Source organism: Gymnoscopelus microlampas (genome assembly GCF_963454915.1).
Source record: "Gymnoscopelus microlampas genome assembly, chromosome: 3".
Taxonomy (NCBI): domain Eukaryota; kingdom Metazoa; phylum Chordata; class Actinopteri; order Myctophiformes; family Myctophidae; genus Gymnoscopelus; species Gymnoscopelus microlampas.
Genome location: NC_139940.1, coordinates 36349925 through 36364358, shown reverse-complemented (window position 1 = coordinate 36364358; position 14434 = coordinate 36349925). Strand labels below are relative to the sequence as shown.

Sequence of the window (14434 nt, the reverse complement as noted above, 5' to 3'; positions counted from 1 at the left end):
CTGGGGTCATTAAAGAAAGGAAAGGTAGCACAAACTGACCTCCCGTAAATTAAATCATATCTACTATGTAGCCAGTTTAATAAACACGAATTAAGCTTAGCTTTGACTCTATCTGCCCCTGGTATTACAAGCTTAATGCAGAGTGTGTGTATCAAGGATCTAGATACAGGTATGACAAGGATAAATCTAACACTCCTACAGTAGGAAAAATGTAATCAGATTTGTCCAAACTACATTTTGATAAGGAGGTTAGGGTAATCGGTTTACTATCAGTTGTTGGGTACATTTACACTTGTGTTTGAATGTGGCTTGCTGCCATATCTAGCCACCAAAACATAAATGTGTTAGTTGGAATCTCCATGGGGATTGTAATGCCAGAACTTAATGTTCTTTGTCGTTTTGAGTCGTGAGGCACTCACTATGGGAAACAGCGCCATCTGGCGATGCAACAGAGCTACACAATACGCTCCCGGGGCCCATTTCATTGGGCTAGAGGGTATGTCACGTAACCGGCTGTCCCTTCCCCTTTCCGGAAGGACATATAAGGGCTGGTCGTGACGTAGTACTTCCTCTTCAGTTCCTCTGTTCGCAGATGTTACAAGGCTACACGCTTGTTAAAAACTGAATTCTACATTTATTCGACAATTACTACACTTCAGGACCCAAAGTGAGAAACCAGCTTTAGCCCTAAAAGCGGAGACTAGGATAAGTCACCCACGGGTTTTCTCGCTCGACTAAACTCCAGGAAACTAACTTTAGTCTACCTCGTGGTGAGCCGGTGTTAGCCCTTAGCTGCCTCTGAGCCTAGCCGCTAGCTGTTACTAGCTTCGGCTACCTCCACAGCGCTAACCCCCTTTCCCGCTGAGAAACTAACTTTATTCTACCTCGTGGTGAGCCGGTGTTAGCCCTTAGCTGCCTCTGAGCCTAGCCGCTAGCTGTTACTAGCTTCGGCTACCTCCACAGCGCTAACCCCCTTTCCCGCTGAGCTAACTCCCCGAACAGAGCTGTTAGCCTAGCTTTTTGTGAGCCGACGTTAGCTTAAAGCTGTTCTTAGCCTAGCTTAGCTTCTTAGCTTAGCTGTTTGGCTACTTCCACAGCGCTAACCCCCTATCCGTTGAGCTAACTCCCCGAATAGAGCTGTTAGCCTAGCTTTTTGTCGCTCTTTTCCACGATACTCGAACTGTGTTGCTTGTCTCGTCCGGCTCTCGGTGAGGCTGCTTCGTCACAGATACGGCCTGTGCCGGTAGTTTTAGTGGACACCAGCGGCTCTCGCTCTGTCCCCCCGAAACTAGCGGAGACTAGGATAAGTCACCCACGGGTTTTCTCGCTCGACTAAACTCCAGGATACTAACTTTATTCTACCTCGTGGTGAGCCGGTGTTAGCCCTTAGCTGCCTCTGAGCCTAGCCGCTAGCTGTTACTAGCTTCGGCTACCTCCACAGCGCTAACCCCCTTTCCCGCTGAGCTAACTCCCCGAACAGAGCTGTTAGCCTAGCTTTTTGTGAGCCGACGTTAGCTTAAAGCTGTTCTTAGCCTAGCTTAGCTTCTTAGCTTAGCTGTTTGGCTACTTCCACAGCGCTAACCCCCTATCCGTTGAGCTAACTCCCCGAATAGAGCTGTTAGCCTAGCTTTTTGTCGCTCTTTTCCACGATACTCGAACTGTGTTGCTTGTCTCGTCCGGCTCCCGGTGAGGCTGCTTCGTCACAGATACGGCCTGTGCCGGTAGTTTTAGTGGACACCAGCGGCTCTCGCTCTGTCCCCCCGAAACCCTCCCGCGATACTCGAACTGTGTTGCTTGTCTCGCCCTGGCTTTAACCAGCTTAACTGTTTCGGCTACAGCCGCGGCTGATTCTTTCACCACGCGATGGCTCGCTACGGTCAGGCCAGGGCCTGTACGGGGAACGCCGAAGGTGCTAGCGGTGCTCGCCCAGCACCACCGCGACACTCCCGCCTCCCTACCCCAACTCCAGCTGCCACGAGCGGTGGCCCGCGGTAAGCTAGCCCGACCCCCTTCGTGAGCGGAGTACGCGACGTTGACCGCCCTGTTCCTCCCAGTGTCTACAGAGCAGAAGCAGGGTAGTTTTTTGCACATTCTGTGAGGTCAGTACAAAATATAATGCCTGTTTTTTGTGCCAATAAAATTTGTTACAAAGAACCAAACCTTTGCATTATTCAAACCATGTCGACATGAGTCCACAATGCTAGGAAAATGGTCGGTGCTCGTCCTCCTACACTGTCGGATACAACATGTTATGCATATCAACGTCAGTATATTGTGGTACTTAATGCTTATCACTGTGCCAATATGTCTGTCACACTTGTCACATATTGCATTTCCAAATACGGCTGGGATACGATATAATGCCTTAATGTCAATATATTGTTTTTATTGCCTGTTTTTGTGCTATTATGGTTGTTCTTTCACCACACCCTGCATGGTTCAGACACTATCTGAAATAAACCCATAGTGATTGGACGGAACCGGTTTCTCGGCCTTCCAAACACTGACGGGATACGAAGTATAATGCGTTTATCCATTATTTTTATATAATGTTCGCCATTATGCCAATGTGTTTGCTACACTGAATTGACTAACTCTGAACTAAGCCCTTAATGATTGGACGGAACCGGTTTCTCGGCCTTCCAAACACTGACGGGATACGAAGTATAATGCGTTTCTCCATTATTTTTATATAATGTTCGCCATTATGCCAATGTGTTTGCTACACTGAATTGAATAACTCCAGTGCAGATGGGAAAACCAGTCTCCAGCCTCCACAGCCAAACAGAGGAGCATGTCGCACTTACTGTAAGATCTGTGAAGAAATACCCTGTGATTGTGGTTTTACATGCGTTGAAAAGTACAAAACCTTGTCTTTTTCCAACTCCGCCTGTGTGCCAGGGAGAACGAGGACCGTTCTCGATGGTCTGCCTTGGGCCCACAGTGTCCGAAAAAACCCTCGTCGGTTTTTCAGATACGTGTGGGACAAGCAATCTGACCCCCCCCCATGAGCCCACAGTATTTGGTAAAGCCGGTTCTCGTTTTTCCAAATACGTGTGGGACAGAAACACTGCATGTACTGACTCCATTGAAGGTAACAATAAAACCAGTTGTAAAATCAATTGTAAGAACGGTACCACCCCTGTCCGCCAGAGGGCGCCTTTGCACCTTGGCACAGGCGTCACGCCCGTTTTTACAACCGATTCCACCATCTTGGAGAGGGCGCCAAAACGCTTCTGCATCACAGGGCCCTCTCAAGATGGCCGAACGGAAGGTAAACAAGTTACATACTTCCGTGTCCGACCAGAGACGGACGTCGAGCGTCCCCCACCGGATGTTGACGTCGGGGAGGTACCGCGTACTGTCTCACGTGACCCTCCCGAATCCAACTGTTTCCTTTTCCGACCGGAGACGGACAAGGGGCTTCTCCGACCGGATACCAATGTTGGGGAGGCACCGCGTGCGGGGTCACGTGACTTTCCCGAATCCTTCTGTCAATCAGGTAACACCCGTACTGCCTCTATCGAGCGTCACACGTTTGGCAACGCCAGAGCGTGCGAGCGCGTCACTGGTCTCCATGACAACGGGCAGACAGCCGGTGGAGCGAGCAGTTTCTTTAACTCGCCTCAACCCACTAGCTCGCTGTCTAGCGAAATGGAAAGCTTGCGACCCGTCTCATTGGGTGCTGCGCACCATACAGAAGGGTTACAAGTTACAGTTTTGCATGAAACCCCCGATGTCAGACAAAGTGATTTTCTCCAGCGCGACGGGCGCAGCGGCAGTTACGTTACGAGAGGAGGTTCTCTCTCTCTCCTAAACAATGGCGCAATAGGAGAGTTCTCCCCAGATCGGAAACGCCTGGGTTTTTACTCAAAGTTTTTCCTGGTTAAGAAAAAGGGGGGGGGTGTACGTCCCATACTGGACCTGAGAGGTCTCAATAAATTTCTAACGAAATTCAATTTTCGCATGCTGACGAACGCAGCGTTACTACGCACGGTGCGTCAGGGCGACGGATGGACCAGCATAGACTTAAAGGATGCGTGTTTCCACGTTCCCGTCTACCCGGTGCACAGGAAATTTCTGCTGTTGTTTTCACCTAGCGGCTACCTAGCCTCGCTTACGACAACACTGTGTTGCTTAATGCAGCAGGTACGTCAGTGTTACACTGGTTTTCTGTACTGGTCAGGCTCAGTACAGCAGTAACACACTGTGGTTGTACCGGTCAGCTCCCCTGGACAACAACGTGATTTTCCACGTACCTTTACATGCCTCCTATGTCAGACACAGCATGTTCCTCTCATGCGGAGAGGTAATGCAGCCATGTCTCTGAGAGAGAGGGACTCTCTCTACTGAGCAAGGGCATCTTCAGAAAACCGTCTACGAATTGGAACCTAGAGGTTACTTAGGTAACCCCGGTTTTTTTCCCAGTTTTTGGTACAACTGGTTTTCGTGTGTTTTCTGGCCAAAGAAGGAGGGGGGAGGCTATGTGACCCTTTCTGGATGAAGGGGTCTCATCAAGTTTCTTACGAAATTCAGGTTTCGTATGCTGATGACCGTGGCGCTCCTGCGCACGTTCGGTCAGGGGGACAGGTGGACCAACGTAGCCCTGAGGCGCGATTACTGTCGGTTTTTCACTGTCGGTTTCTAGAAGGAGCGTTTTGGTTCCGTCCCAGCAGTCCTCCCTTATAGGGTTCTCACTGGACTCGACCACGCTCGCAGCACGTCTGTCTCAGGAGTGGTTAGACGGCTTCCTGTCCTGTGTGAGGCCTTTCCACGTAGGAAAGACAGTCACTTACAGGCTGTGCGTGCAGGTGGGGGGTCTCATGACTTCAGCCATACACCTGACCTGCCTAAGTAGGCTATTTTGGGACCTTTCAGAGGTGGATGCGGGCTCTCAGGATCCCACCTACCGTGGACCCTCGACAAGGTCTGGTGTCTCCACTTGCGTGGATTCACTTAGGCTGTGCTCATGCGCACCCTTTCTGTCAGAAGGCGTCAGGGGAGGCGCTGTGATCTCACGGACGGCTGTCACGACGGACGCCAGCCTGATTTGGACCAGGTTCGATCGACCACAGGTCGATTTGTTTGCCTCAACAGAGAACGCGAAGTGCTCTCGCTTTTTCTCGGTGAAGGCAGCGGACTTTTCGTTGGGACTGGACGCGTTGGCTCACAGCTGGCCGAGGGAACTGCTTTATGCATTCCTGCCGCTGGAGTTGTTCCGCCCGACGTTGGAAAAGGTCAGGCCCCAGGGCCTGACTGTACTGCCAGTTGCTCCAGGTTGGGGCGTGTGGGGATCGGAGATAACTTCTCTGCTCCACGCCGAACCCGGGTCCCTTCCTCCGATCGCGGACCTGCTGACGCAGGTGGGGACCGAGATCAACCACCCCAGCCCCTGGGACCTAGATCTGTGGCTCTGGCCTGTGTGAGGGCCAACCTAGATTCGTGTGGTCTGCCCCCTGACGTGGTGGTTACCATCCAGAGGGCGAGGGCCGTTTTCTACTAGGGCTGCCTATGACGTCAAATGGAATATTTTCGTGTCATGGTGCCAGGGGCAGTCACCAGTGGTGGTGGCTTTTCGGGCCCCGGTACGCGGCTTCCTTTTTCTCTTGCAGAGCAAGCTGAATCAGGGTTTGACCTTCTCGACGGTCATGGTGTACTTGGATGCCATCTCCGTCTGCCACGAAGGTTTTCGAAGGCGGGACGGTTGGCGATCGTCACCTGGTACGGCGGTTCTTGGGCGGGGCCAGACGGACCAGGCCGGGTAACAGGCCTCTGTTTCCGGCTTGGAATCTGGCGGTGGTGCTGAATGCACTCTGCCTTCCCCCCGTTTGAACGTCTCGAGACTGGGAGCCTCAAGGTGTTGAGTCTGAAAACAGTCTTTTTGGTGACCCTGGCTATGGCCAAGAGGGTCGGTGACCTGCATGCACTCCCGGTGAGTTCGGAGTGCTTGAGGTGCTCTGGGGATAGCAGACGGGTTCTGCTGACGCCAAACTTGGCGTTCGTTACCTAGACCGGGGTGGTTGCACCGGCTCCGGTCGGATTGGTTGCGTTTCATCCACCTCCTTTCGCTTCGGCGGTGGATGAGCGGTCACTTTGTTTCTGTCCAGTGAGGGCTTTGAGGCTCTACTGTCAGGTGACGGCGCCTGGTAGGTCGTAAACACGATTGTTTGTCACCTACGGCCGGGGTGACCAGCGGAAAGCGATGGCCAAGTCAACGCTTTCCAGGTGGATAGTTGAGGCCGTAAGGCTCGCCTATACTAGTAGTGGGGCCCCAGTACCTGTTGGATTGGGGGCGCACTCGACTAGGGGATTGGCTGCTTCCTGGGCCCTCTCTAGAGAGGTTTTCGGTCCAGGAGATTTGCAGGGCTGCTAACTGGTCGTCTCCTTCGACCTTTGCAGCTTTCTACAGCCTGGACATGGCGGCTTCCTCGGTGACGCACGCAGTCCTTGGCGTGGCAGCCTCATCTACTTGAGGTGCCTTTCTCCCCCTGATGTGATCCCGTGGGGCTAACAATCTGTTGGGTCCTAGGGAGCAGGGGGGCCCTGTTCCCTTACTAGGAGGTTAGTAGGTGACGAGCCTTGTCTTCTATTAGCTGAATGGGGAAGACTTCGGTCTGTCGGGGTTTTCGTTTATCTCATCCCTTGTGGGCCTGGGCGTCCCTGAAGCGGGGGCCCGCCGTGTGCGGGTCCCTGAGCCAGTAGGGGACGTGCGGTTTTTCTGGGGATACAATGTTTTTAACGCTTCCGGGGGGTTTATAGATCCCATAGTGAGTGCCTCACGACTCAAAACGACAAAGAACTAGAGGTTACGTAGGTAACCCCGGTTCTTTTAGTTTAGGAGTGAGGCACTCACCAAACACCCCTTTGTTTCGCCACTGCGAACAGAGGACCTGTGGTAAGAGGAAGTACTACGTCACGACCAGCCCTTATATGTCCTTCCGGAAAGGGGAAGGGACAGCCGGTTACGTGACATACCCTCTAGCCCAATGAAATGGGCCCCGGGAGCGTATTGTGTAGCTCTGTTGCATCGCCAGATGGCGCTGTTTCCCATAGTGAGTGCCTCACTCCTAAACTAAAAGAACCGGGGTTACCTACGTAACCTCTAGACTTCCTAGACACAAAGCTCTATCAATCGTTGAACAAATCCTTTGTTAATCTGAAGAAAGGCTCAAATAATGTCTATGGGCCTAGTTTTTCCATCCCATTCTCAAAAACCTCAAGACAATTTTATTTCCTTTTTTCTCTCCTTATTTTTCTAACCAAACATATGCAACATAACGCATATGTTGTTATGGTTTGAAATTGTTTAACATGCTTTAGTAACGCTATATGGCAACCAGGTGGACTACCATGTCAATTCCCTTGAAAGCATTGGAAAGTGCAAACAGAGCATAGAAGAAGAGAGAAAAGTGCTGTCTCCAAGTATACTGTAATTTTGAGGTAGAAGATAACTCCCCTCCACTTTATGTAGATATCTGTGCCCATATTTATCAAGCATCTCAGAATCACTCCTAGGAATCACACTGAAAGTTTGACTAAGCCTGAAAATCCTCCTACCTTTGAGTACGAGATGAGAGGTATTCATGAAGCTTCCTACAAACACTTTCACGAGGAGTTTTTTTTCTTCTTTTTACTTTCAGTGAGGAGGAGTTCTATTTTTGACATCATGGTTTTACAACACTCTTGTAAAATAGAATTTAGGATTGCAGTTTTGTTTCTGATATCTGCTCTATGAATTCAATGAGTATAGGCCTATCTACATAATTTGATGCATGGACAGGGATGCAGGGATAGCACAAAACTAGCTTGCGAGCTAGTTCAGGCAGATACTCTCGAGAGGTTTATACGCACACACACACATCACTAGGTGGGCGATGTATAAGTGACATGTCAAGCAGCTGACCAAATTGGCGGTCTATTTAAGCTCACCCCATTCACTGTTATCTTGCTGTCAGTGTCACTGAAGTTTGGTATGTGTTTGTTTGTTTACAATCTAGTCGTGAAATATCTGACTGAACTCATGTGTACTAACCACTACTAAGTAACCTTGACTATAGACCAAAAATGATATTGCCAAAATAAATGTATACATCTCTGTGATATTTATCGACGTACAATTTGCATAGTAGGATAATCAACATTGGCTAGCCACTCACAATTCTTCAAACCATCCAATAAAAAACTGTTTGAGGGTACATCAGGGCAATTTGGCCACAGCATCAAGGATCAATTAGTTTGCATCCATAAGCACTTTGTGGTGATTGCTTTCCATTCGTCTATTTGTCCCAGTGATCATAATATGAGATATATATGATGACACTGACAATCAGCGACTTCCATAAATGCTGCTTGTTTTTGCATTAAGATACGTAGAGTGCTGGGGAAATGAATGAATGAGTGTATTATCAGAGATGGAGTGCCACATCTGAGGAATTAAAAAAAAGCACTTAAAAAGCTTTGATAATTGTTTCTCTGAATTAGCCGTGTTCGGGGGAGGGTGATATTTGTCACTGCATGTACTCCTATGGGTTGAGGCGTCACCTGTCACCCGCTTGGCGAGATGTCACCTTCGGCTCGGGACTCGGGAGTAAATAAAACGCAGTGTGTTGACAGGGGCTAGTTTTATTTCTATGCACATAGGCTACAACAACAGATATTGAGAAAACAGCCAGTACACAATAAATGTCAATTCAATTGAATGCACCCACATGGACCCCTCCGTGTTAATTTACGGTTTTAATCTAACTTTGGGTGTAACCAAATGGAGCCGACGGTTCCATTTTCCTTTTTTAAGAGCCATGGGAATTATGTTCAATATTTTGAACATAATTGCTACAATACAATATCGTTTATGAGCAGCAAAATCAGTTCCTATGTCCCCGTGCTGCTGGTTCCTGGTCAGTTGGAGCTGGATGAAATATATCCCCAGGGGGACTCAGGTCAATGAAGTATAAAGGGTGTAAGACTTACACCCTATATACCTCATTGACTGGTCCACTTACACTGTAAGTGATTGATAAACTTGTTGTCAATCGTTCCAATGCAAGACATCTCTCCTTCCTCAAAATGTTTGCAAATTTGCTGGAAACTAAACTACTAATAGGTTAGGACAGCTCTCCTAAAAACTGGTAGAGTTAGGAGCTGTTCCCTAAGAAAGGAATACTGATAACATGCTGTTACTCCTGTTATGTGCCTGAAAGAAGGGCCAATTTTGTGTCATTCTTTGGAACGATTTTCTGCTCTGAGAGGCTATAGATAAATACTGGCCCTGGAGGATGTTGACACATATTCATTTGAGCCTTTGGGTCTGGAAGAGGGGTACGTTGACAAGTTGTCACGGGTGTTGTTTGTAGCACAAAGAGACAGATGGAACACAAAGAAAAAGTTCAATTCAACTAAAATGGGTGCTTCAAGTCAAATACTGTTTTGAGTGTGGCCTCGCACTCAAAATACTCTTGTGTCAAAAATGGCCTATGGTGCCTCTGGAATCAATGTACAATATATTACTTTATAATTGGCTTGCTGTTCTGTGTAAAGCACATTGAATTGCCTTGTCGTTGAAATGTGCAATACAAATAAAATTGCCTTACCGTGCCTTACTAATTGTTGGCATAGGAAAACAGTAAGCAGCTGAAAAATGCTAAATAATACTGGAGAGGGCTTTAGGATGCTTGCTCTGTTTCTCCTGACCAGCATGTCTCATGAACAGAATGTTATGGATACAGTGGTAGTGTTGTTTATGCTGTTTATATGACTGTGTTTACTTATCACTGCACTGGCCAATGCTGCAGTTTCTATGTCTATGTCTGTGTGTTTGTCTGAGAGCGAGATGGAAATCAATTCAGAGTTGTCTCGGGTCACACAGAGTACTTGACTGGAATTCAAAACACACAGTAGACTTAGTGTTTCTTTATACCTCTCAATTTCCACAATTTAAGCTGCCCTGGTTTCCTTTTTCGTCTTCTCCCAATTTAGTCGTTATGCTAATTTCCAATTCCCCCATGTTGGCCTTGTCACTGCTGACCCTTGCTTTTTGGTCCTGGGGAGGGTGTAGTCAACCACTGCTCCTCCGATACACAGAGAGGGTGTAACAGGCTTCCTACCTGTGAACACGGCCAATAGACCGATCGCTAAGTCCCACCCGACAATGGCTATTGTCCAATCCTAGCTTAGCAACCGTTGCTACTTAGACAACGCTTAGACAACGACTTCCATGTGGAGTTGGGGTCGGTCAGTTTGAGTTCAACACACTGCGGTCCGCAGAGAAAAGCTCTGCGAAGCAAAGCTCTGCAATTCTGCTCGCTATTAAAAGTGGTGTATTTGTTTGTTAGTTATATTAAGTGCTACTATTTGTCATATTGCTTACCGTGCAGTAGACAAACATTCCTGTCCGATGATTATATATTTAATGTAGTTGATTGATATTAGATGCCATAGATCCATCTGTCTTTAAGTGAAAAAAGTTTTGCCTGTATTTTGTTTGTTGAAATAATAATGGCATGCACATTCTTCCAGTGCATAATGCAGGCCTTGTTGACGAGATTAGGCAGAGCTTTTGGAGCTCTGGCTCCAAGAATCATCCATAATTTTCATGTGGAAAATCTGTCTATGGGGAACTTCTCAAAGTGTCTAAGGGGAAGAGCCTAGCGACCGGTCTATTGTGTTTGTTTGCAACAAGCACTATGGAGAATTCAAACCCCTATGGTGGTGGGAGGGAACTTTACTGCTTTGGTTTTATTCATTTTATCATCATTTTAAAAATTCACTTTTTTTGTGCTTTGGAATGAAAAGGTGACAGTTAATACATTTCGTATTTAACTCCAGTATGTCCAGTAGAAACGATTAACAGCCACAATTGCACCGCATCGAACCACAGAAATGTGTCTTGGCAGTGTGAAACAAAACTGATCATCATTTAGAATATTTAGTGACACAACTCTGTTGACACCAATAGAAATGAAACAGCTTCCGTTGCCTAGGTAGCCCACGCCACCATCTCAACAATATGGGAAACACTATTATGCAGTCCCTCACCTGTACAATCTCCAGCATCTCTGCCTTGCTGATGTAGCCGTTCCCGTCGAGGTCGTACATGCTGAAGGCCCACTTCAACTTCTGCTCAAGCTTGCCACGCGACGTCACGCTCAGTGCGATGATGAACTCTCGGAAGTCTATCGTGCCGTCGCCATTGGCGTCGAACGTGCGGAACACGTGCTCGGCAAACTTGGAGGCGTCACCGTACGGAAAGAAGTTGCCGTAGATCTTCTTGAACTCCTCCATGGAGAGGTTCCCGCTGGGGCAGTCCCTCAGGAAGCCCTTGTACCACTCCTGGATCTCGTGCTCGGTGAAGTCTGTGCTCTCCAGCAGGTCCTGCATCACCTCGGGACGGAGTTTGCTGTTCTGCTTCCCCATGTCTGATGTTCCTGTTGCTCGCTCAGCTTACAGCTGGGAGGAGGAGAGAGAAAGCAAGAAAAAGTGTTTTTGATTGAATCAACAGGTTGATGTTTTACTTTGTAATTTAGATTTAAATATACAGATCATAATTTACCACATACGTTTTTTTTGTCACTCTGCTGTAAGAACAAAAAGAGAAATACATCTCTGATATGTCTGAGATCAAATAAAATGTCCTTCTTTTTATTTGATGTGAACTTGATTCAGGCTCAATATTGGAGATACTGCTGTATGAAATAAATTAAACTATTCCTTATAGATTATCAACAATTTTTCCTACGTACTCAACTATCCTGGGTGAGGGTTAGGGTTAGTGTAAGTTCTTCAACATAACCATGAACTGTAATGGCTGATCTGGTATCCCACAATCTCTGATCCCACCATCATATCACCATGTTCCTAATGCTACACTATCAATGTAAGCAGCTGCCCAACTGAAAGGTATAGTTTGTAATCCCCGCGTTATGACGTTATGATATCCTCGAACGAGTGGTATACTACATAAATTCCATAACGGATCCGCCACAGTTAAAAACCTGCGCCTATGGTCCTTGCTTATTTTAATATCTTTTTTTTCCTTTTTCTTCTGGAGAGATCTGATGCGCTTTGGCGACACTTCCGGTCGGGCGGCGGAAGTGTCGCCAAAGCGTGGCTAACGGTAGAGCACATTCAAGAACAAACAGGTTGCATAGTGTTCTCTCACTGTAAACATCAGATCTATCCAAAAAAAAAAAGTAATTAAAATTAAATTAAAACAAGGACCATAGGCGCAGGTTTTTAACTATGGCGGATCCGTTATGGAGTTATGGAATTTCTGTACTGTACCACTTGTCCTAGGATATCATAACGTCATAATAAAGGTAAGAGTAATGTTGGGCGAAATTCTCCTTTAAAGAGGAAAAAAACATGATTTACTGCTTGACACTCTCACAAATTGCATGTTGTTTACAATCACAAAGAAAACTCAAGGGTGTCCCTGCAGTGCAATCAACAGATGACCTGTGGAGACAGATGATGTATCCTGAGGCCTCAGGCCTGAAAGTAAGCAACACCTTCTCTCACACTCCTCCTTGGCACACACAGTATATCACCACTTTAGAACACAGCTTACTTCTTGCTAAGTGACAGAACTTTCAGAGGAAAACAACACATACAAGTGTACACACGGCACAAAATGCCTTCCACTGATTTAACTAGTCAATAAAAAATCACACCCTGTGTGAAGGAAGCGGTGCCTTTGGGGCGGGGCGTAACTCATTTCAGTTCGTCCCTATTGGTGGTCTGAGTCCACTTACCAAATTTGTACTTGGTAGCATGCTGCAAACTGGAATAATGGCTGTTTAAAGCCCAGCCAATGGGCAGACAGAGGGGGCGGGGCTTAAGTAATTACAGTTTGTCCCTATTGGTGGTTTTAGTGCATGCACAAAATTTGTACTCCGTAGCATGCTGCGAACGTGAGTTATGGCTGTTTAAAGGCCAGCCAATGGGAAGACAGAGGGGGCGGGGCTTCAGCAATTCATGCTGGTCCCTATTGGTGGTCTAAGTCCACATACCAAATTTGGACTTGGTGGCATGCTGCAAACTGGAGTTATAGCTGTTTTAAATCCCGTGCCCTAAACGGGCGGACGGACATAACATACGCGGGGGGTCCCTGGACCCCGCTTGGATAACTTCAGCAATTCATGCTCGTCCCTATTTGTGGTGTAAATCCACATACCAAATGTGGACTTGGTGGCATGCTGCAAACTGGAGTTATAGCTGTTTTAAATCCTGTGCCCTAAACGGGCGGACGGACAGAACATACGCGGGGGGTCCCTGGACCCCGCTGTGATAACTTCAGAAATTCATGCTCGTCCCTATTGGTGGTGTAAGTCCACATACCAAAGTAGGAGTTGGTGGCAGGCTTCAACCTGGAGTTAAAGCTGTTTTAAATCCCGTGCCCTAAACGGGCGGACGGACAGAACATACGCGGGGGGTCCCTGGACCCCGCTGTGATAACTTCAGCAATTCATGCTCGTCCCTATTGGTGGTCTAAGTCCACATACCATATTTGGACTTGGTGGCATGCTGCAAACTGGAGTTATAGCTGTGTAAAATCCCGTGCTCATCATCCCGTGCTGATACGGACGGACGGACGGACATACGGACAAAGTCAAGTGTAGAGCGGTTGGCACCGCTAAAAAAGTACATGCTCACATGCGTGCACGCACCCACGCACACACTCTCTCACCTCAGCGCCCACACACACACACACACACACACACACACACACACTCTCTCACCACAGCGTGCACACACACACACACACACACACACACACACACACACACACACACACACACACACACACACACACACACACACACACACACACACACACACACACACACGAGGGACACATGGGGCTTAACTGAAAGAGTAGCAATTGGCTAGTGCAATCAAACAGCATTTTACGTTGATCTGCTCTACAAACAATTCTTCAGCTTCAGCTTAATTTCCTGGATAAGCGCCTCTCTCTTAATGCTAACACAATCAAACACTGTCAGAGCATGTGCTGTTGTTCTATGGGAGCTTTAGACTAGGGGTTCTAGAACTTTTACATTTCAAGGACCCCCATAACCCTCCGAGTTTCAGGCCTCTAAGGGACCATTTGGAACCCTGTCAAGGACCTCTGAGTCTGAGGGTACCTGAGCCCCACTTTGTGAATCACTACTTTAGAACAATCTGAAATGCGGCAAGTTGTGAGCTTGGAGGTCGGATGTTTTCACAATTTCTGAAATAGGACTTAAATGTTTAATAATTCATAATGTATTTATGTAAGTTTGGGTCACGGGCGAGACACCAAATTTCTCTTTTGGGTCTCCAGCTGAAAAGGTTTGGCAACTCCTGTCTTACAGTACATGCATTCAGTCAGTCTCTTTGTTGTGCTCTACTGGCCTTGCTCTGGCCTGTGGTCTGCAAATGCTTCAGGAAGTGAGCA

General features: G+C 47.6%; 1 protein-coding gene across 3 annotated transcripts in view; it reads right to left on the bottom strand.

Moving 5' to 3' along the window:
- The window catches only part of LOC311041487 (neurocalcin-delta A), an 83300-nt gene that overhangs the window by 17657 nt on the left and 51209 nt on the right, over window positions 1-14434 (bottom strand). For all 3 annotated transcript variants that reach the window (XM_084051876.1, XM_084051877.1, XM_084051878.1), the window contains one exon: window positions 11035-11445. In XM_084051876.1, the coding sequence (XP_083908002.1) occupies window positions 11035-11412 (378 nt within the window). In that variant the 5' untranslated portion in view covers window positions 11413-11445. The remainder of the gene's footprint in view (window positions 1-11034; window positions 11446-14434) is intronic.